A 21347-nucleotide genomic window follows, 5' to 3' on the forward strand; every position below is an offset into this window, starting at 1 on the left:
AGGACTGCAGCCGGAATGTTTTATTTCTATTATACTTCATGTCTCCCATCCCATTTCATCCAAAGCACTGTTTCTTAGGCTATTTTAGCATAACTATTTCAGAAGGATCAGCTGTTATTTAACATTCCAAAAAGAGTAAAATGATATTCTGCATCTATCTCTTTTCTTAAAATGCTATACAGAAAAGACAGTCTTTCTCTCCCCCCCCCCAAAAAAAAACCAATTTAACTTTTCTTTGAGAGGAAAAATTGAAGAAAGTACAAAACAAATATCAGGAATACTTTTTTCAGTAGTTAAAAAGATTGCTCCTCCATTATCCCCCCTTTTTTAAACAAATCCTATAATGTATTATTAAGTACCGAGATATATTGCTGATGGCATGCCTTGCATTAATAGCATTACTGGAAAAGGTTCTACAATTTTCTTCAGGATAATTTATCCAACATTGGGCCAAATGGAAAGCTTTTCAATAGCTGTCGGCATCATTAGCTTGTGCCTTTTGAGGCACAATCAAGGGCACTGGATGCATATTGATCTGGTGTTATTCTAAGAATGGATGGAAAGTTAGAAATGCATGTGAAGAAACAATTCAAATATACCCTTTATTCTGCAAACAAATAGAGCTTTGGTGTTGAGCGCCTCATCAGCAGGATTATTCTCTTTTTTAAACAGTTTCACGGTTGACATTTCTGACAGGAGAAGAAACCAGAGTTTTGCCACAATTCTAATGATATCCATTCTGTTTTCTATATTGTGGTCTCTTCTTTCCACACACTAGAGATGCTATGAACTACTTCAAATACTCTTTAAAATAAAATATAAAATATAAAGACTTATTGGAAAATAAGACCCCAAGGTGGTTATCACCAATGGAAGCTAAGGCCCGGAAAAGACTCAATATGGAGGTCAAATGGCTGAAATATTGGGAAATAATAGAAAAAGATGGAGATAATTGGAGGTTGCAGAGTTTGGAGAAATTAAAAGATAAAGTGCGAGATTGGTTACATTATGCTCAGATCAAAGAAGTTTTTAAGTTGGATAAAAAGATAGGATTCCAGGTGGAAAAATCAAAGTTAGAAACGGAATTGTTAGAACCTAAGACTAAGGTACTTTCAAGAATGTATAATTTGCTGCTAAAATGGAATACACAAGATGAAACGGTCAAATCGGCTATGATAAAATGGGCACAGGACATAGGGTATAATATTATGTTTGCTGACTGGGAAAGGTTATGGACCACTGGTTTGAAATTCACGGCATGTAATGCCTTGAAAGAAAATATTATGAAAATGATATATAGGTGGTACATGACCCCAGTCAAGCTTGCAAAAATATACCATTTGTCTGATAATAAATGTTGGAAATGTAAAGAAACCGAAGGAACGTTCTTTCACCTCTGGTGGACCTGCCCTAGAGTTAAGGCTTTCTGGGAAATGATATATAATGAGTTGAAAAAGGTATTTAAGTATACCTTCCCTAAGAAACCAGAGGCCTTTCTTTTGGGCATCGTCGGCCAGAGGGTGTTAAAGAAGGACCGAACATTTTTTATGTATGCAACAACAGCAGCAAGGATACTTGTCGCTAAATACTGGAAAACCCAAGATTTGCCCACACTGGAAGAATGGCTGATGCAACTGATAGACTATATGGAGCTTGCAGAAAGGACTGGCAGAATCCGAGACCTGGGAGAAGAAGTTGTGGAGGAGGACTGGAAGAAATTCAAGGACTATTTACAAAAATATTGTAAATTGTATGAATGTTAAGAAAGATGTAAGATTATCAACAATATGGCACCAATAAGTTAGTTAAAAGGAATATGAAGATAAATGAAAATATAAGAAAAGATAAATTTTGGATAAATATTATGTTAAAATTAAGCTTTTAAGGTTTGGGTTAAATTATCTAAAATTAGGGATACAATATCAGAAAATTATAATATAAGAATTGAAACAAGGTGATAAATTGCTGGGTAAAGTTCGAAAATTTGGAACGCAGGAACAAGAGATGCGAGGAAGTCCAAAGAAGTGATGAAAATGTGGATATTGGAAAAAATTATATGTTATTTTGTTTGTTCTTTCTATTGTTCTAAGAAAATCTTTAGTAAATATTTATAAAAAAACAACAACAAATACTCTTTAATAAATGAGGAGCAATGCTACATCCATGCCAAAAATTGGGTAGTTATATTAATTTGCTTGGGAAGTTCATTCTACAAAATCTTTTTAGAAATCCAAATAATATTGGAATGCACAGACTGAATTGGTTGGTTTGTGATTGAATCCCCCTCAAAAAGAGTGGCATTCAAAAAATTAAACTACATGTTTGCTCTAGGAAGAAAGGAGCTAGGTGGGAAGAGTTCAAGTTGTGTTCGCCTGCTAACTGGGGTCCCCAAAGAGGAAAAATCAACCTGCATTTCCATCCTGTATCTGCTATACTTTAACCCATCCAGATTCATATGTACCCACTTCACTGCCTGTTACATGTGTCTGTCGAGTCATTAATGCAATCTTGATATGTGTGATGGCCTGGGAATCCGATTCAGAGGCTGAACCGGAGGAATCCCAGCCTGCACAGGAGTCTCCGCCTCCAGGGCCGGCTGAACTGGGGCAAGTCCTTGATTTTGAAGCGCCTGCACCTGTGCCGGATCCTCAGGAGCAGGCACCAGGTGAATCCACTCTGGCTCCAGAGGTGGTTGAGGACTCAGTGCCTACAGGTGAGTCTCCCCCTGGGCCCAGTAACCCTTCAGCCTCTCCTGAACTGCAGAGGCTCAGGGCAGAGAGGCGAAAGGAACTGGTTTCTCCCAGGAGGAGTGCTTGCCTTAAGGCCAGGAGAGTCGGGTCTCCTGGGGGCCGGGACCGCCCCTGGCCTCAGAGAAGATAAAGGCCAGTCAGCCCGGTCCCAGGTTGCGGGAGCAACGTCGTTGAGCTGTTTCGGCCAGCATCCAGTCCTGTTTCCCCCAGAGTTCCTGTCCTTGCCCGGCTTCCCACTGTGGACCCTGCTTCGCCCGAGGAGGACTGTCTGCCGACCCTCAACTCAGGTCCTGGACCTCGTCCCACGGTAACCTCCCCCCTGGACCAGCACAACATGGCATTTGATGAAGAAATGCATTGCTAGAACAGTACAATAAATGTTATAGTTTTATGAGCAATCTGTTAAAAATATGAATTTGCCAATCCTTCACACTTGGATCTCAAGCACAACTACTCTATAAAGCAGCACAGTGGCTAGGTTTGTACATAATGCACATAAGATGTATGGTTTAGTGTAATGTATGGGCTCATTTTGCTGCTGTGCTGCACTAGAGTATCATCCCATGATGTCAGGGGCCGTGCTGAGGAGGGCTGCACTGAGGAGGAATGGTGGGAGCCTCCCCCTCCCCCTGATCAGGATCCTGAATCTTCCCAGGAGCAGGAGGACAGTATAGATATGGAACAGTGGTTTGCAGAGGGACATAGTTCAGAAGGCAGAAGCTGGGAAATTCTGGATTGGGAACAGTTAGCAGAAGAAACACTAGAAGAGATAGAGTTAACAGATTCACAGTCTCTGGAAAGCATCCATCTGCTCAGCCCAAGGTCAAGAAGAGCTGATAGGGTGGTAGCACATGAAACACAGTGGTTACGAGATCAGGTTACAAGACGTGGTAGTGACATGGGTGACTAGGGAGGAAGTGGGTGGAACCCTTAATTGGGAACACTGCCATCCCTAGGAAGGGATTATTTGTTCTCTCGCTGTGGTCATTAAAGTTTCTAACTGGTAAGAAGACTCCTTGTCCTTTGTTCTGCTCATCTACTGCCAATGTGGGGAGAAAGCTGATTGCCTGAAGCCTGACAAATGAGGACATTGTCTATTAACTGACTTCAATGGGCTTTCGTTCTGGTACCCACAATGCAAATCCTTACCCATTCTGCAGTGCAGACATGGGAAATGAAATAGCTGAGTATATACTACAATAGCGATTTATATACTATATACATATATATATATATTGTAGTATATACTATAATCATAATCTTAAGTCACACTGCCAATAAAATATAGTCAAGTAACTTGGACAACATACCTTATACTAAAGTCACTATATCCTATTTGCATGCAAAACCAACACATGAGTGGAGAGAGCAAGAATGAGCACGACTCCCATAGTCCTCCACAAACTGGTTACCAACCCTCTCTGAAGCAGGGAATCTCCTGTTCTTGTGGAGGTGCCCCCACTTCAAAAGTTCACTCTCCAACTCATGGAGGATGATGGAGACAGTGACAAGGACACACAACTCATCTCCGATCTCATGCCAGTTTTATGCAGGAGTAGAATGAGCTGGATTGGGGTTGTGGTGGCCCATGAAGTCTGCACAAACATGTTACATTGGGGGTGAAGAGTGGAGAGGATGACATAGAAACTCTGGCTCAGGTGGTTCAACTCAGCATATGTGGAAAATTTACAACTTAAACAATATGCAAGTATGCAACGCAGAATCAGTCAAATCCAGGGTAAATATTTTAACTGCCAAATTACCTCAATATTTGTTATTTAAAGTTAAAAGCACAATTTAGAACTACATTGAAAATTGCCAACTGCCTATGAGTGCAGACTTTTGCGGGGGGGGGGAGAGAGGAAGAACTATTGATGCTGATACAAGTTTGAGAACAAAATGCATTGTATTCACTAGTTGAGCACATGGTTTCGGTTAAAAAATATGGTAAAAGAAACTGTACAAAAGAAAATGAATTCAGTATTACAAAAGAGGGCATTTCTGAGGTTTATGGTTGATGGCATTGTGCCTGGAACCATTAAAACCTGGTATCCTCGAACTTCAGAAATGGTCAGGGTCAACTGTATTATATACATTTTTTGCTGAAAATGTGATGGCATTTGTTTATCTAAAATGCATCAAAGTGTCTTTGTGTTTCTTGCTATTTTTCTGAGCTGGAATGTGCAAGTAAGGTCACTCTGACGCATATATGCTGTCACACTGGCTGCGTCAAGACTGGCTACAGATCAAATGTTCATTGCCTTGGACAATTCCATTGTGCAATGTGTTTTGCAATATTCTGTTGCTCTCAAAATTGACAACAAATAAATTAACAGGCTCTTCTGTGAAATGTCTTTATTGATTCCATGAAAATCTGAAATTTTAGGAATCATTTTATACTTGGCAGGAGTATATTCTCTAATCAACTAAATAGTTTAAAACTTCCCTTAAATTAGGTTGTATTACTGAAACTTAACGTTTAAATGAAGATTAAAGATACAGTAATAACAATGTTAGCTGTCACACAGCAATGCATTAAACATCTGGGAAATCATAAGGAAAAGGTTAACTGATTGAATGACCACGCATAGTACTAAGCCAAATCATGGCTTAGCATGAACTAGCAAACACACAAGTTCCTGGACAGAAGATTTTTTCTATTAAATTTGAAGCATTTATAAACTCCTTAATATTTTTAAAATATCTAAGCAGTGTACAATACAATATAATTAAACCAAAGGCAACATTAAACAATAAAATAGTAATACAAAAGCATATTACACATGTAAGTGAACAAAGTGTACAAAAATGCATTATATAATAGGAAAATGCTGGCAGAAATGTGTATATTTATCAGCAATGTATATGCTAAGAGAAATTCTCATTAAAATGCTAGCAAATTCTGATGAGATTTTAAAAAAATTAAAATAAAATTGCAAACTGCTACGGAAATGTGGAAAACTGAATTTAAGAATGAAACAATGAGAAACGGAAAGAAACCATACTTTACAAACTCGTCTATCCCTAATCTGGAGCAAGATAAGCCACCAGCCTGAGTTTGGACGTAGTACTAAGTCAAATAATGGTTTAGCCCTGAACAGTGTGGCAGCTGCAATTATCACAGCAGGAACCCACATATTTGATTATGTGCACTAATCCCTGGTTAAACACAGCATTACCTGTGAGGTGGGTCAATGCCCAGGATAGAAAAGATGGAATGGGTTCCTAGGAATGTGGAACACTTTTATCGGACAATACAAAGAGATCATTCTGAGATAAAAAGGCAATTTTCCTAGACTGAGATACCTTGACCAATGTTAAAGGTAAGGTGGAAGCGAGAATTTGGGCCTTTATATGAGTTTAAAACTATGGATTGCATCCAGACTTACAGAGCATCCTAACCATATTCCATTGACTTTTTAGGCCTTCCTACTAGGTAAGAGGGTTTAGGATGGCAGCCTTAGTCATACTCATAGGGGACCCACTGAAATCAACAGGACAAGTTCATAATGTGTGCTTATTTGCTGGCTGTTTCTTTTGGGTGCACCCCGCTCTTGCCAGGAACAGAGGGGCTCCTAAGGACCCAACAATAATGTGCCCATCTCTCATCAGCTGCCTTGAACATGCTGCTGCTCTTCCAAGCACTTTACTCGTCATGGCCTGTTCCATCAGAGGACCTCCCATGTCTTATCATCAGCATTAAGTAGCTCGCCTTTCCTCAGGACCCCACCCAGGCTACTTCTAGCAAAGTCAAGAGTAGAACGACACCCAGAGGCCTTGCGGGGGGGGGGGGGCGGGACGGCAAGGTGTGTTAAATGGAAAGGTACAGGAGGGACTTTGGTTGTCCACAACCGGATGGCCCAGCCAAGTTGCATCATGTATGGAGGAAGCTGATGAGGGGTTTTCACAGGACCTTGTGGAAGCCATTCTGTATCCTACTGCCTGCAAGCACAGGGGGTTGGATTGCATCCTTGAACTTTAGCTAGAAGGTTATAAATAATGATACGAAACAGAAGTAGAGTAGCAAAGGATCAAGAGAGACAAGAGACATGGGGGGGAATACATACCTTCTGTGAATAATGATCGTTTGGCTTGACTGCAGAGCCACTTTGCTTTCAGTCTTCTTCATGTGTAGGAAACGGATGATGAAAAGAAAAAGAAAATTATTGTGACTGAGGGAAAATATACATTGCCATTATTTTTTTAAAAAAATAATAAAATGAAACATCTGGAAAGGATTTTTACTACTGCCATGCCAAGTCTGAAGCTTTTTGATTTGTTTTAATCAGAAAATGACACCTCTGGAGAATACGGACATGTTGAAAATGCTTAGCTCCTCAAGTCAAGCGATGCAACTGTGTCAGGAAGGGAAAGGGCAATCTCATTACTTGCACGCTGCAGAAAAGGTCAGAGAGGTCCAGCTGAGACTGACAGGTTCTGATATAGGGTGCCATCCATAACCCGCTGAAGTCAATAGCAAAACTCCCAGTTATTTTAATGGGACTTAAAATATTCCCCCACCCACCTTGTATATTTTAGGAAATCCATTTATGTGGTTTGGTCAGGGGCGGTTTCTTTATTTTATTTTATTTTTGCAGCACACACTAACCAATAAACTAAATCCAAATTATCTGCTAGCCTAAAATGGAGCAGCTGCTTGTTTTATAGTTTTATATTGATGTTCAACACCATGTCATATTATTGCATTTTACAACCAGGAAGTCATTTTCTAGCTAATCAGCTACATTTCTATGAAGTCTTTAAAAAAACAACAACCCTAACATATGCAAAGAAAGGCAAAACTTATGATGCTGTTAGATTTGGCACTATATTATTTATTTTTGGAGGCTTCAATACAGAATAGATATCAATCAGTATAAAGAGGTTTTTTAATTTAGATTTTCCTTTTGTTTCAGCTTATTAAGTTTGTAAGTTGCTTTCAATCTTTTAACTGGCATAATTCAGCATTTAATTCAAATGAAGAATTGGGGAGAATTGGAATCCTTTTGAATGGCTCTTCTCGTAAGTTTGCCAGTTGCCATGGTGATTATATTAATAATCTCTGTATAATTGTATGACTATCAGTGGGATAAGCATCAGCACAGAGGCGGCAGTGACACAGCAGAGATAGCTGCCAGTGGTGATCAAATACCACCAGGGGATCATTTTTTTTTTTGAACAAATCTGGTAATACGGGCAAAGGAATATGAAAGAAGGAACGAGGAAACATGGAATATAATATGGAACAATGGACTGTGCAATGCACAGGAAAAATAAAAGAATTAAGAGGAAGAATGAAGGCTAAGGAAAAAATGGTCTATAAGGGGTCAAGTAAAAGTTCTAGTGGAAGAATAGGAGAGGCATTACCTGAAAACAGAAATATGGGTAAGCACAGAGCAGATCTGAAGATGAAAAGTGTGAACATGTAATTACAAGAAAGGGAGGTGCCTTGAGCTAGATCAGTCAGCGGCTCAGTCTCTATTGCCAAGGACAAAGATAACTGCACTGGCTAAAACAGACTTGGCAAACTTAGTCTGCTCAGAAGTGTGCCCACTGGCTTGCCCAGTCCCATGGCAATCAACCATCCAAATGACTGCGCCTCCCCTGATCTTTGAAAGGAGGTGGGGCAGATGTCAAGTGTTGGGACAATGCCAGCTTACACCAAACCATGAGCTTCAACCACAGTAACACTTGCTGGGGAAACTCAGCTAGATGGGCGGGGTATAAATAAATTGTTGTTGTTGTTGTTGTTAACCTGAATGCTTTGCAACCAGATTTATTTATTATCATTTATTTATTAGGTTTATATACCTCCGCCCCCCTGCCTTCATCCAAAGATCTCAGGGCAGTTCACAAGATAGAAACACAAGACGAAAACCCGAATAAATAGTCAAAACAAAAACAGCAAAACAATAAGGTCCCCCTCCCACAAGCACATTTAAAAGGCCGTAGAAAACAGTAAAAAACAGAAACCTAACCTAGGTATTTGTTCTATCTAAGACAGGCTCAATCTGAAGAGCCAAGTGTGGCTCCTTTCAGAATGTCCAGTAAAAGATTGGATGCAAAGAATCAACATCTTGATCCCATCGACGTACTCTCTTATGTCATCTACACACCCTCTTAAAACATAGCAGAAAATGGGAGAGTGTCAAGTATTTTTGGACTGTCCACTGATGTTTTCAGCACAATTAAAAGCTGGCTCTGAACAGTAAATTGTTCCTACAGAACATCTAAGCGTGTGAACTGCTGCTGCTGCTTGTTGCCCTACACAAGATGTTTGACATCTGTAAAATGAATTAGCTTTGCTTCAAAAAAAAAACAACCACTGACAACATTCATATGATTCTAAATTCAAGAAATAGATGCATTAATATATTACATGATGAGTATAAATGTGACACTTTCTTGTATTGGCCCATAACCACAAAAGAAGCTAACAGTTAAAGCTCAGTTAATGTTTGAGATGATTTCAGCAAGAACGATCTATCACTTTTATTTACAAGCTTGTATTTCAGCAGCTGTTACTTAAAATGATGTAGATAACATAGCAGGGACATTTTTCAATTCTTAAGGGCTTGTAAAGATCCTTAAAGACCTTCTGGCAAGTCTTCAGAAGCTCCACATACTCTCCGGAAGCTTCCAAGAGCTTCTCATTTTTGAATTGCTAGTTATGGACACAGAGGGTTGCAACATCTATTTAGGCAGTTCTGGTTCTCTTAAAAGGCATAGGAGCCTTGCCAGAGAAAAGTTGGCAATTCTATGGAATGAGCTTTTCTCCATTTTTATGTTCATTTCTGCCATTATTAGCTCTGACAGTTTGAAGGGCATCCAGACAACTGTACAGAAGGCTGCTCTTCTGCTTTATTGGATCACAGAAATTTCCAGCAGCAAGAGAGGTAGTAAGGCCAACTTTAAGAGTAGAGCTTTGCCAAACACCAGTCCCTTAACAGTAATAACTGTTTAGGAAACGTATTTTAAAAGAAGAAAAGAAAAGAAAGAAAATCATGCAGTAAGCATTTCTAACAAGAAAACGAGTGGTTGGCATCCAACAGCCAGCTTTGATAGAGTAGAAAAATGGACTTCTGCTTATTACTACCAGTCGACTTTGTAACTGCTTCTCTGTCAATTTTCTCCTCCTACAGGACTCCTGTGTTTTTGACAGTTGGCCAACAGGTGAGCATTTATTTAACAAGGGAACTTTTCCCTGGCATGGCAATAACATTATGAGAAATGCTTTGTCTGCTAAGCAATGTCAGGTGAAGCAATGTCAGGCTGCCATTAAAAACACAGGAGCCCTCCTGCCAGAGAAGAATAGGCAACAGTACCTCTTTTGTCACACAAAATGCCCTTTGCAGTATGCAGTTTAAGAAGCAATATTTTATGCAATATAAATCACATAATAGGTAAAACTCATTCTAGTAACACAGTTTCTGCTGCACAAGGAAAATGAACCCCACATCACTAGAGAAGTAGAGAGGAAGGAGTAGAACTTACAGAATATAAGGATAGGGACTAGGCTCCCTGGTCAGAGAAATCTTCAGATAGGAAGCTCAGTGCACTAGCCAATACGAAATCTGCCCAGATGCCCTCGGGATTCTGGAGATACAATCTTCACTTTCACTACTGGGGACTAGAAACTTGCACAGCTCTATACTGTAATCTTTATTGTTTGTTTGTTTGTTTGTTTGTTTGTTGTTATTTTGACCATCATGTCATATCAACAGCAGAAAAAAATATTAATAATATACACTGGTACTATATCATAATCATATCTCATAATTTATTTTATGTCTCTATATATCTTACTGCCATGGCTAGACTGATTAACAAAAGATCAGTGGACCCAGGGCCAGATGAAGACATTTATCTGCCGGGGCTGGAGCAGTATTTGACATCCCTGTTGCCACCACACCACTACCCTTAAATCATGGTAATAGGAGACAAGGCAAACCTATTTGTTTTTTGCACCTGAGGCAGGAAACTCCCCGTCCCTGGAAGTGAAAATGTAATAAAAAATATTGTATAACTAATAATGTTATGCCCTTTCATTATATTAAACAAACAAACACCCCAAATCAGCTGCCTTGAGAGAGCTACCTCACTGCCTAATAGCAGGGCTGACTCTGAGCAGAGCTAAGTGCTCATGCCAAACCTCAAATCTGCAAGAAGAAATAATACGCAAAGAGGTTGAAACAGTTGGACCAATGCTCTTTTAAATCTAAGCAAGACATGTAATGTTTGAAAGCTATATGAAGGCAAGTAAACATCAAGAAACAGACCTCCTGTCATGATGCAACTCGAAAAGTGTTTTACAAATATTTATGTACGCCGATGCCTATACTGGTTGTTGGAACATAAGAAGAGCTCTGCTGAAACAGTCCAAAGGCCCACGTAGTCCAGCATCCTATTTCTCAACTGTTGTTAACCAAATGCCCATGGGAATCCCGCAAGGAGGCCATGAATGCATTGACGCTGTCCCATCCTGAATCCCAGCAACAGGTATTTGGAAGAATGCTGCTTCTGAACCTTACCATAGCATATACATGAAGAGTAGTCATGGATAGCCCAGCCCTCCATGACTTGGCCCAATACTCTTTGCAAGCCATCGAAGGTGGCGGACATCACAATGTCTTGTGACACTATAGGTTACTAAACGCTGTGTGAAAAAGCATTTCCTTCTTTCTCTCCTGAATCTCCTGCCAATCAGCTCCCTGGACTAGTTTTAAGAGAGAGGAAGAAAAACATTGGAGTACATTGGAGTCATGATTTATTCCCCTTATTCCCCCCTCGTTCAGTAATGTTGCATGTGAATATAGTATGTTTACTTTGGCCTATGGCTTCTCGCCATAAACTTGAACACTATTTGCAAACTGTTTTCGAGTCGATCTTTGTTTAGTCATCACTGTGCAGATGTTGATGATAAGGCAAAAGAAGAAGAAGAAGAAGTGTTTGGATTTGATATCCCGCCTTTCACTCCCCTTCAGGAGTCTCAAAGCGGCTAACAATCTCCTTTCCCTTCCTCCCCCACAACAAACACTCTGTGAGGTGAGTGGGGCTGAGAGACTTCAAAGAAGTGTGACTGGCCCAAGGTCACCCAGCAGCTGCATGTGGAGGAGCGGAGACGCGAACCCGGTTCCCCAGATTACGTGACTACCGTAATCTACCGTAAAAGCCAGTGTGGTGTAGTGGTTAAGAGCGGTAGTCACCTCACAGAGTGTTTGTTGTGGGGGAGGAAGGGAAAGGAGAATGTTAGCCGCTTTGAGACTCCTGAAGGGGAGTGAAAGGCGGGATATCAAATCCAAACACTTCTTCTTCTTCTCTTAACCACTACACCACACTGGTTCTCTACAAGAGCTACAAGTCTCTGTTCATCAACGTAACAGAGCAGTATTTTGTATTATTAAGATCCCTTACTAACACGCGCTATGCAGCCAATATGCTTCCCCCACCCCATGCACAAAAGGTGTAGGTTAACAAAATGCCCAGTTACCAATTCACAACAGATAGAATTTTTTAAAGGCCTATCTCCATTAAAGAGGTGGTGGTGGTGGAGCTTACATTGTTTCTGGAAGGCGAGCAGTAGACCTCTCTGGGGAACTGCTTTCATGGAATCCGAATCAGAGTTGCTGCTTTATTTCTACTATTGTTGTTATTATGTCATGTTTTTCTTGGATTGGATTGTGATTAAGTGTTTTATGGCTTCTAAACGCCGCTGCATTTCATTTCAAATGCCCAAGGTCAGAAAAGGCAGCTGGAAAATAAGAAGATTGCTGGGCAGTCCTGTCCACCTTCTATCTCCAGAGCAGAAAGGGACTTAAGCAAGCTCCTCTCAGACAATCGGAACAGGACAGTGTGGGAATATGTGTCGGGAAAAGCTAACAAGATATTTCTCAGTTGGACAGATCCTTTGCCAAATTTCTGCCCCTTTGGTGAAGTTTCCTCTGCACTTCAAAAAACAAATTATTCAAAACAATGTCAGGGGGAAAGGGAACTGGCCATTAATGAAATACACACACCCCTATCTCCTTCTTAGCCACAGAAGCTTCCTTAGTAGACATCTAAAACAGTAGCTAAGAAGCTGTCAGAAAAGAGGGGAAGGTTCCCTCCATGCTGTCCTGTAACTTGAATGTGGATTGTTTTCTCACTACAACCTCCTTCAAGCACTCTTCTCCATGCAGTTGCAATCCCTTGGAAGACAAGAGGGATGTCATACCCACTGCCTCTCCTCCACTGTCATGCCCCCCACCTGATCCTGGCCACACTTTGCAGGGGATGCTTTAAATTGGGGAGCTTGCTCTTACATGCATAGACCCTCGCTCCAATTTTGATTCTTGCATGGCTTCACTCTCATCCTCTGGGCACATGATCTGAGTGGAAGCTCACCTCCTAAACTGGGAGTGGATGAGGCCTTGCTCCCAAGTCACTGCACATTACAGGTGCATGGCATGTGCACTTGTGAGTGTGACCTTGTTATTTACGGAGATTTCCTAGCCACTATATAAGATAGAAGCTGGAAGAATGTGGCCAAGTGACCAGACACAAGACTATTGCTGCCCATTCATCACCTTCATCTGCTCTCCCAGTCCTAGTCTTGGCTGGAAAACAGAGTGGAAGCAGAGGGATGGCATGTGATGCTGATGAATCTTCTACTACAGCATCCTTTGAAGGAGACAGGCCACTACATAAATAAGGTGTACTCTCAAATATACATCGAGCTGCAAAGCTGATAGGAGATTAGTGCAAAACATCTGGAGGGCACCAGCTTGGAGGAGTCTGGTAAAGAGCCTGAGATGCTCAATGACTCTTGAGATACTCAGTAGCTCACAGGACAAGGGCCAAAGTTATCACAAGGAAGCATTTCCCAATCCTATCATGCATCTGTATATTATTATTACAAGGGCAAATGGTTTGAGTTAGATTTTGGCTCACTAAGACAAAGATCTGGACATATTTTATTAATTTCACGCAGCATCACTTGGCAATGTACCAATACACTTTAGAAGAAATCCAGAAGGCTGGACAAGGGTAACATGTTTAAGATGTGAATCTGAAAATAAAAACAGCTATAAGGAAGCTACCTGACTGAAACAAGTAAACTACATTAGCACAGCAAGCCACAACATGCACTGAAATCTCTTGTTGTGATTAATTTTGCTATTGATAAGTGTCTCTATAGAGAGAGTTCTGTAGTTTAAACCAAGGAAAGCATATTTCTCAGCAGCTACAATGACACGGATTTGTGTTAATCGGCAGCAATGTTTCGATGTGTGGAAACAAAATATATTCTGTGCAATCACGTAAATGTTTTCTTGCAACAGTATTTTCTATATAAAAAGACGATGTTTTGGTTATCTTCCAAATAATTTGCAGAAGGCTGGGTGGAGAAAGAGCATAAATTATAATGATGCACAGGGTGGTTCCACACATTACATTAGGGAATTGCATGCTTGACTATGAACTTTGGCTCCAAGACTACCTTTAACTCTTGCCATGGACCAAATTGCAGCATCAACAGCCATGTTAGATTCCTGATGGTTCATTGGGCTCTGGCAGCACAATCCTATGCATATTTACTCAGCAGGATTTACTCCCAGTTAAGTTCATACACAGTTAGCCTAGCTATAACTTTCACTAGACTTTGCACAACTGCCATTCAGAGAGGTCTGGGGAGCTGCACTTCATAGTAGTAACAGAATACATACCGTTTATGCAGCAACCACTAATCATTCTTGTACACTTCCATTCCACATAATGGCCTGGTTCACATGTCACAGTAGGCCATGTCATGGTTTGGCATAAATGATCAAGTGTGGGGGATCCGAATTCAAAACCGGGGCGTCTTTGAGTCTTTCTTGGTCCTCCTGCAACTGAACTGCGCTGGTTGGTTTGGCTTAGCATGTTGTTCAAACCCAGACTCATGATTCAGCTCTCCTGGACAAACCACAAGCCATAAACCATAGGACAAATCTTGGTTACAGGTCAAGAAGCAGAGAGCTAAACTATGAGCCCAGTTTGAGATTACACACTAAGTCAAACCATAGCTCAGAACAGCAGCAGAGCAACTGGGGGGAAGCAAAACAGTCACAATCTCCTCTCCCGGAGTCTGTACATTTGTGTGTTCATGCTGAGCCATGTTTTGGCTTAGAATGACATGTGAACCAGTGCTAGGAAAGCTCATCAGTAGGGCTGCATTATTTAGTCAAGAATTGTCTTGGATTTCTTGATCTGAAAACTGACGATCAATTAAAAGGGGTGCTCAATTAATTGAGAAGCATGTTCATTAAAAGTAAAACATGGTCATCATTTTAAATAAAAGTACTTATAAAAACTGTGTTGGCAGACTACCATCTTAGAAGAGTTATTCCTATTTCTCTCATGTACAGAAGAAAATGTCTAAGATGGTGCCTATTATGACACATCCATAATCGAAGTATAAATATTTCCCTACCCTGTTTCGGAACTACTAGATACCATATTCTAGGAGAATTAATGAGGGGGGTTCCTGTCCCAAACTCCATATTTACATCTATCCTCTATGCTCTGCACTTGTTCTGCCCAGATAGGTTGACTACACGTGGCTATTCGTGAGAAAAGTGGTGCCTATATACCGGTAATTTAAGTTGGAATCCAAAGTGATGCAGTGTATAGAGTACTGGGTTTGGGATTAAGGAACCTAGGCTTCAAATCTTAATCACTTTACAGACTAGTCGCTGTCTCTAAGCCTAAACTATCTCACAGGTTGCTATGAGGTTAAAAGGGAAGCATGCCAACCTTGGCAGAAAGATTGGAGTTAAATGACTAGATTACTTAAAACTCACATGATTCATCCGTTTGGATTTCTTACCCTGTCTCTAACTTTTATAAATGTTTTATTGGGTTTCCCCCCGCTTCACAATACAATGAATAAAAAACAATAAAAGTGGGGATATTAGCAACACATCATAGCACTTTGTAGTGCAGTATCATAAAGTTAAGGTAAGTAGAATCAGAATAAATAAAAAGGGGGGGGAAGGGTTTGGTGGGAGAGGGTACATGGGTATGAGATTTCCACAGCAGAGAACAAGGCAACTGATTTTCTCCCCTTAAGGGTAACTGGAAAGTAAAGGTTAAGAAGAAGAAACATGAAGAGAGAACATTTAATGCATTGTTTGAAGGGTGTCTGTTAACTGTTTGCTCCATTATTCATTTTCATTTACTATTTTATTTAAAATGCTTATTTTGACATGCTTTAAAATGCTTCAGTACTGCCATAACTGAAGCTGAAACAGGGATTTTACCAGGCAAACAGAGATCTGGCATTTGTAAGAGTGACTGAATGGAGCATTTAATTTTCAAAACTGTGATGTTTTCAATAATGATGGGAAAAAACAAAACAGACAGTACCTATTCAGACTTCTCTTTGAAAAGTAGCATACAGGGTTATCAAAAAAGCAAGAGCATCTGCTTTGAAAGGGAGAAAAATCTTTAAAACCTTATCTTAAGGAGGGGAAAGTCATCTTCAAAGGTCATTTTTACAGAATATGCTATCAACAGGCAGCTTTCTAAAAATAATACAACAGCTAGGATCACTATCACACGTTTCATTTTGCAGAAACTAATGCTGAACAACCCTGATGGTATTCTGTTCTGCTCAAATGCTCTTCAATTTGCCATCTAGAAGAACCAACTTATTAAACAGAAACTGTTGCAAATAAAAGCCCAAAGGATCTATCAGATTGTTTTGTTTTCTAAAGGCAGCTGCTTGTTTATACAGAGAAGATTTGTAAAATATTTGAATATACAATGCTATTCAGTGTAAATTCTATGAATTTCTGTGTAAGCCAGGCTCTGAATATTGAAATTCAGGCCCAGTTGTGTCCATGGGTGAGCTGTAAAATCCAGTCCAATCTAGAAGCCTTTGGGAAACCTTTGGCCATCTAGATGCTGCTGAACTACAACTCCCATCAGTCCTCCGAAGCATGGCCAATGAGTTGCAGTTCAGCAATATCTGGAATGCCAAAGGTTCCTCACACCTGCTATAGGAAAGTTTGGGCTGGCTGGTTCAAATCAGTATTTGAAAATAATTCCATCCTCACCACACACACACACAAAAACCACTGATTCCTTGGCTTTATAAGGTTCTAATCTACATCCTCCAAGGTCCCATTGGTTGATTGGTTACCTGCATTAACAGCTTTGGTTAAGAAATTGAGAAGAAGGGATATTCCTGCGACTTTTTCAAAGGATATTAGCAAAAGCTATGCTGCACTTTCAAAATAGTGATCCTGTGCCATAATTGTGCAGACAATGAAAAATCTAAAGAGCAGACATAGGGTGAAAATGTTACCACTATATGGATATAGCATGAGTGCCGCATTTTGCCTGAAGGCAAACTACTTGGTTTGGAGCTTCAGGTGGTCATTTTATCCGAGAATAACAAGGCATTAGCACAGAATAGGAAATACAATACAAGGTGCTAAAGATAATGAAAGCCTCAGCTACTTAACTCCTCTGAAGTCAGGCCAAACAGTGCTAAAGGGTGTCATTTGTCAAGGGTGTCATTAAGATTAAATAATGCATGAGCTTGCACTGATTCCTATACAAGTGAATAATTAAAGTTTGCTCTGCTCCACATCACGTTCCTTCCTAGCCAAACTCTAAATATGAATATATTCAGAAGCCTGAAGTTCCTAAGCAAAGATGAATTGCTTAGTGAAGTGCTAAATGACAAAGTTTTTGTTACGTTGCATAACAACTGATTTTGCTGAGTTACCCGCCTGCCAATATAAATAAAAAGTCAGGAAGAGAACTTAAAACAGCAGAAATCATAGGAGGGCTTTAACGTTTTTTTAAAAAGAAAAAGTAATCAATGGCTTTCTTACTAATTCTGCTGTTCTGCATGGTCTCATGTAAGCAGCAAATGACTGGCCAATAATAAAGTACTTTAATTCAGTTTTTTAACTTGTGAGAAATGAGAGAATATCACATTCCAAAAGGATTCAATAGTTAGCAAAAACTGTTGATGGGGTGGTGATCACTGATGAAATGATTGAGCTGACTCATGCGGTGGTAAATATAACACAAATGTTATGTCCTGCCATGGAACATCAACCATGATAAAGCATTTTGGATGCCCTCCACATTTCACTGGTCCTGAGTGAGGAGATAAAGGAATAACATCCACCTTGTCCTTATTATAAAATTATATAAACCAGTGGTTTTCAACCAGTGTGCCGTGGTACCCTGGGGTGCCTTGAATGATGGTCAGGGGTGCCGTGAGCAACACTGGCCTCTGTCCCTCTTTCCCTCCCTCCTCCTCTGACGCTTTCTCGGCTCTCTGCCTCCCAAAGGCTTGTGCAGCTGTTTGTTGCAGTAGCCCTGACTACAAGCTTCCCAAGTGGACTCAAAAATGTTGAAAGCCTCTGATATAAACCTACTTCTGGCTGCTTTTTTTAAATGGCAATGCTCTCATTCAACTCCTTTCCAGGATGCCATACCCACGCCAAAGAGAAAAGTATTATTTACTGTCTAGCAAGCAGAGCAGAAGAGATCTTTTAGATTACCGGTATCTCATTTTCTTCATCTGCTGAGGAAATAAACAAACTTGGGCTGAGGGGAACCTCAGTGGTATTTTTGATATAAGGTGTTCCCTGGCCACGTGGTAGGACGTCCACCAAGAAGTGCAAGGACATACAGTGGTACCTCAGGTTACATACGCTTCAGGTTACATATGCTTCAGGTTACAGACTCCACTAACCCAGAAATAGTGCTTCAGGTTAAGAACTTTGCTTCAGGATGAGAACAGAAATTGTGCTCCAGCAGCGCAGCAGCAGCAGGAGGCCCCATTAGCTAAAGTGGTGCTTCAGGTTAAGAACAGTTTCAGGTTAAGTATGGACCTCTGGAACGAATTAAGTACTTAACCCGAGGTACCACTGTAATAGAATTAGCCATTCCCAGGTAACAATAGGGCTTTCACTGAGCAAAAACATAGGATGATGGGATGTAAAGATGGGTATCCAGCCAGGAGTTCCAAGTATCTGGCAGACAAACTGTCCTTCAGCAGGTCTGATACTGAATGCAAACAAAGTCAAAAAGTAATGCAGAGGTGAGGGTGTCTGTTGAATAGGAGGGATTCTGGAGAAACAGAGTGGACATGTCAGGGCTACATTTATTTGTATATAAAAAAATATTTATATACCACTGTATCATAAAAATATATCACAGTGGTTTACAATCATATAAAAACATTAAAACTTTCCAAAAAGGAAGCAAGGTCTGCTTAGCAAGAGGGAGATGTACACCCAATAACTGGCTAGGAAGCCACTTAATGCAGCGGTTGACATGCCCACAGGATGATAGGGGGGGCATCACCCTCAGAAGTGCGAGGAGTGGGGTGACCCACTCTATTGCATCCTTTATTGCAGTCCCCAAGCTGTGGAACTCCCTCCCAACAGAGGTGTGTCTGGCACTCTCTATACTGTTTTTAATCATAGGCTGAAGACCTACTTCTTTACCCTGGCCGTTGGCACCTCACCTAAGGTATTTTTAGGACCAATCCTTTTCTTCTGACTGCAAATTGTTTTAAATTTTAACAATCGTCATCACTAAATAAAAGCATACAAGATGCATGACAGTCCTGTAACATGGAGCCTCAGCCTGTGGAGAGAATTATGTCTGCTGAACATGAACAAAGCAAATATGAAACTAGAGCAATACTGAATGATGTTTTGTGCTGAATAACTTTGTTCTCCTTTTGGAACTCTGATACTTCCTTTTGGTTGACTTTATACATCCCACGTGGTAATGTGATACAAATAGGTTGCTATAAATTTTATGTTAGCTGGGATTCACTTAATGAGTTTAGTCAGCAAAAATAAAACATAAAAATATTTTTAACAGGCAGAAATATTGGGTGATCAATTTTATACATTACAAACTTATTTCATTGGTCCAAAGTCTGGCAAATATTTCAATGCCAAAATCTCTGTAGCTAAGTATTTCTTCAGCATTTAATTACTGTTACATACAATGCATTTCCCTTTACTAATAAAGGTTTAGTTTATACTTTTGCTTCATTTCCATAATGCTGGATGCTTTTGCTGGTAAAGCCATGGCAGAACTCCAGTTGGTTTCAAGGTGAGATGGACTGGGCTTGTGGTAATTATTTTGAGAGGAAGGATACCACCCAAAATGTTTTATTTCTAATCCCCTTTAGTCCCCAATCATTTTTAGCCATTCCTACTAATATTTCAAGCAAGATGACAAATTAAAGGGGTTTTTTAATAAATAAAAAAATCAGTCTCACAATTTCCTGGAAAACTATTGCTCTGCTTTGAGGGAAAAGGTTATAAAGAAAATATGTGGCTTATGGAACATACATTCACACATTCCTCATTGTGGCTGGTGTCTAAGGCACTCCTTTCTCATTTGCGATTTTTCCCAATTGTATATGAAATGAGGCTCTCAGATTTTGGCACTGTTTGTTATTTTTCTGCTATTTGAAATAAACTAAGTCTAAGGGGGCCAATGCAGACAACTCCATCTGCACTTTCACACTATGTCTTGGACTGTCAGAATGTCAAGGACAGCCAACACTCTGAATGCTCAAGGATCACTTACTCATTATGGGCCGCTGGTTCCTAAACAGTATTAATGTGAGCTATTGCAATATAGAGTAGACATTAAATCGATGGCTTTAAGGCTACTATGTCATCAAGTGCCCCCGAGAGTGGGATGCTATTATTAGCAAAACATACTGCAAATAGACACTGTTACAAATTGCACTTCTAAAAGGTTTAAAAGCCACACAAGATGTTGTGAATGTTTTTTCATTGGTTAAATCTATAGATTTTGTACTAAACCAAAAGTCCAGAGAGACAAAAGCTCACCGCGACGGGGTGAGCTGCCGTTGTTCAGTCCTAGCTCCTGCCCACCTAGCAGTTCGAAAGCACGTCAAAGTGCAAGTAGATAAATAGGTACTGTTCTGGCGGGAAGGTAAACAGCCTTTCTGTGCACTGCTCTGGTTCACCAGAAGCAGTCATGCTGGCCACATAACCTGAAAGATGTACGCCGGCTCCCTCCGCCAGTAAAGCAAGATGAACACCGCAACCCCAGAGTCGTCCACGACTGGACCTAATAGTAAGGGGTACCTTTACCTTTACCTAAAGATGGTACAATAAGAGTTTTGTTTCTTTGACTGGAGATTAGAGAGGGGCAAAACTTTTGAGTCAGCACAAAAACTCAAAAACAGTGATGACACCAGAGTCCCTAATTCAAGATCCCTGCTTCGCTGCATAACCCAGACTGCATATTTGCATGCTGTTGTATTTATGTTTGCAGTGGAGAAGTCTTCCTTGTGAGGTACATCACTGCTCATCAGCTAATCTGCACAGTGGGGCTGTCCCTTGCTGCATTTTTCAACAATGCTGAGTTACAACAATTACATAACAGTATTCGGAGAATTCGGGGACCACACCACCATTTCATGGATACTAGAGGTTCCTCATATCGATCCAAGGATAACGGATGACTATAGGCAGGCACTATTTGTTTGCATGTTAATAAAGGTACATGTTTTGAACTGCCCCAGAGCTCTTTAAGGCAGTAAATCATTATTCG

General features: G+C 40.3%; 1 protein-coding gene across 25 annotated transcripts in view; it reads right to left on the reverse strand.

Annotated features, from left to right (window-relative positions):
• The window catches only part of LOC310852500 (uncharacterized protein), a 105687-nt gene that overhangs the window by 61157 nt on the left and 23183 nt on the right, over positions 1-21347 (reverse strand). For 20 of the 25 annotated variants that reach the window (XR_014568131.1, XR_014568132.1, XR_014568134.1 and 17 more), the window contains one exon: positions 6818-6873. Coding sequence is in view for 7 of the 25 variants with exons in the window: in XM_083756111.1 (XP_083612237.1) it covers positions 6818-6873 (56 nt within the window). In the remaining 18 variants the exon portion in view is untranslated. The remainder of the gene's footprint in view (positions 1-6817; positions 6874-21347) is intronic. The other 5 variants (XR_014568133.1, XR_014568139.1, XR_014568153.1 and 2 more) reach the window with 1 other exon arrangement.

Source organism: Podarcis gaigeae (genome assembly GCF_964106915.1).
Source record: "Podarcis gaigeae genome assembly, chromosome: 9".
In the NCBI taxonomy this organism is placed as follows: Eukaryota; Metazoa; Chordata; class Lepidosauria; order Squamata; family Lacertidae; genus Podarcis; species Podarcis gaigeae.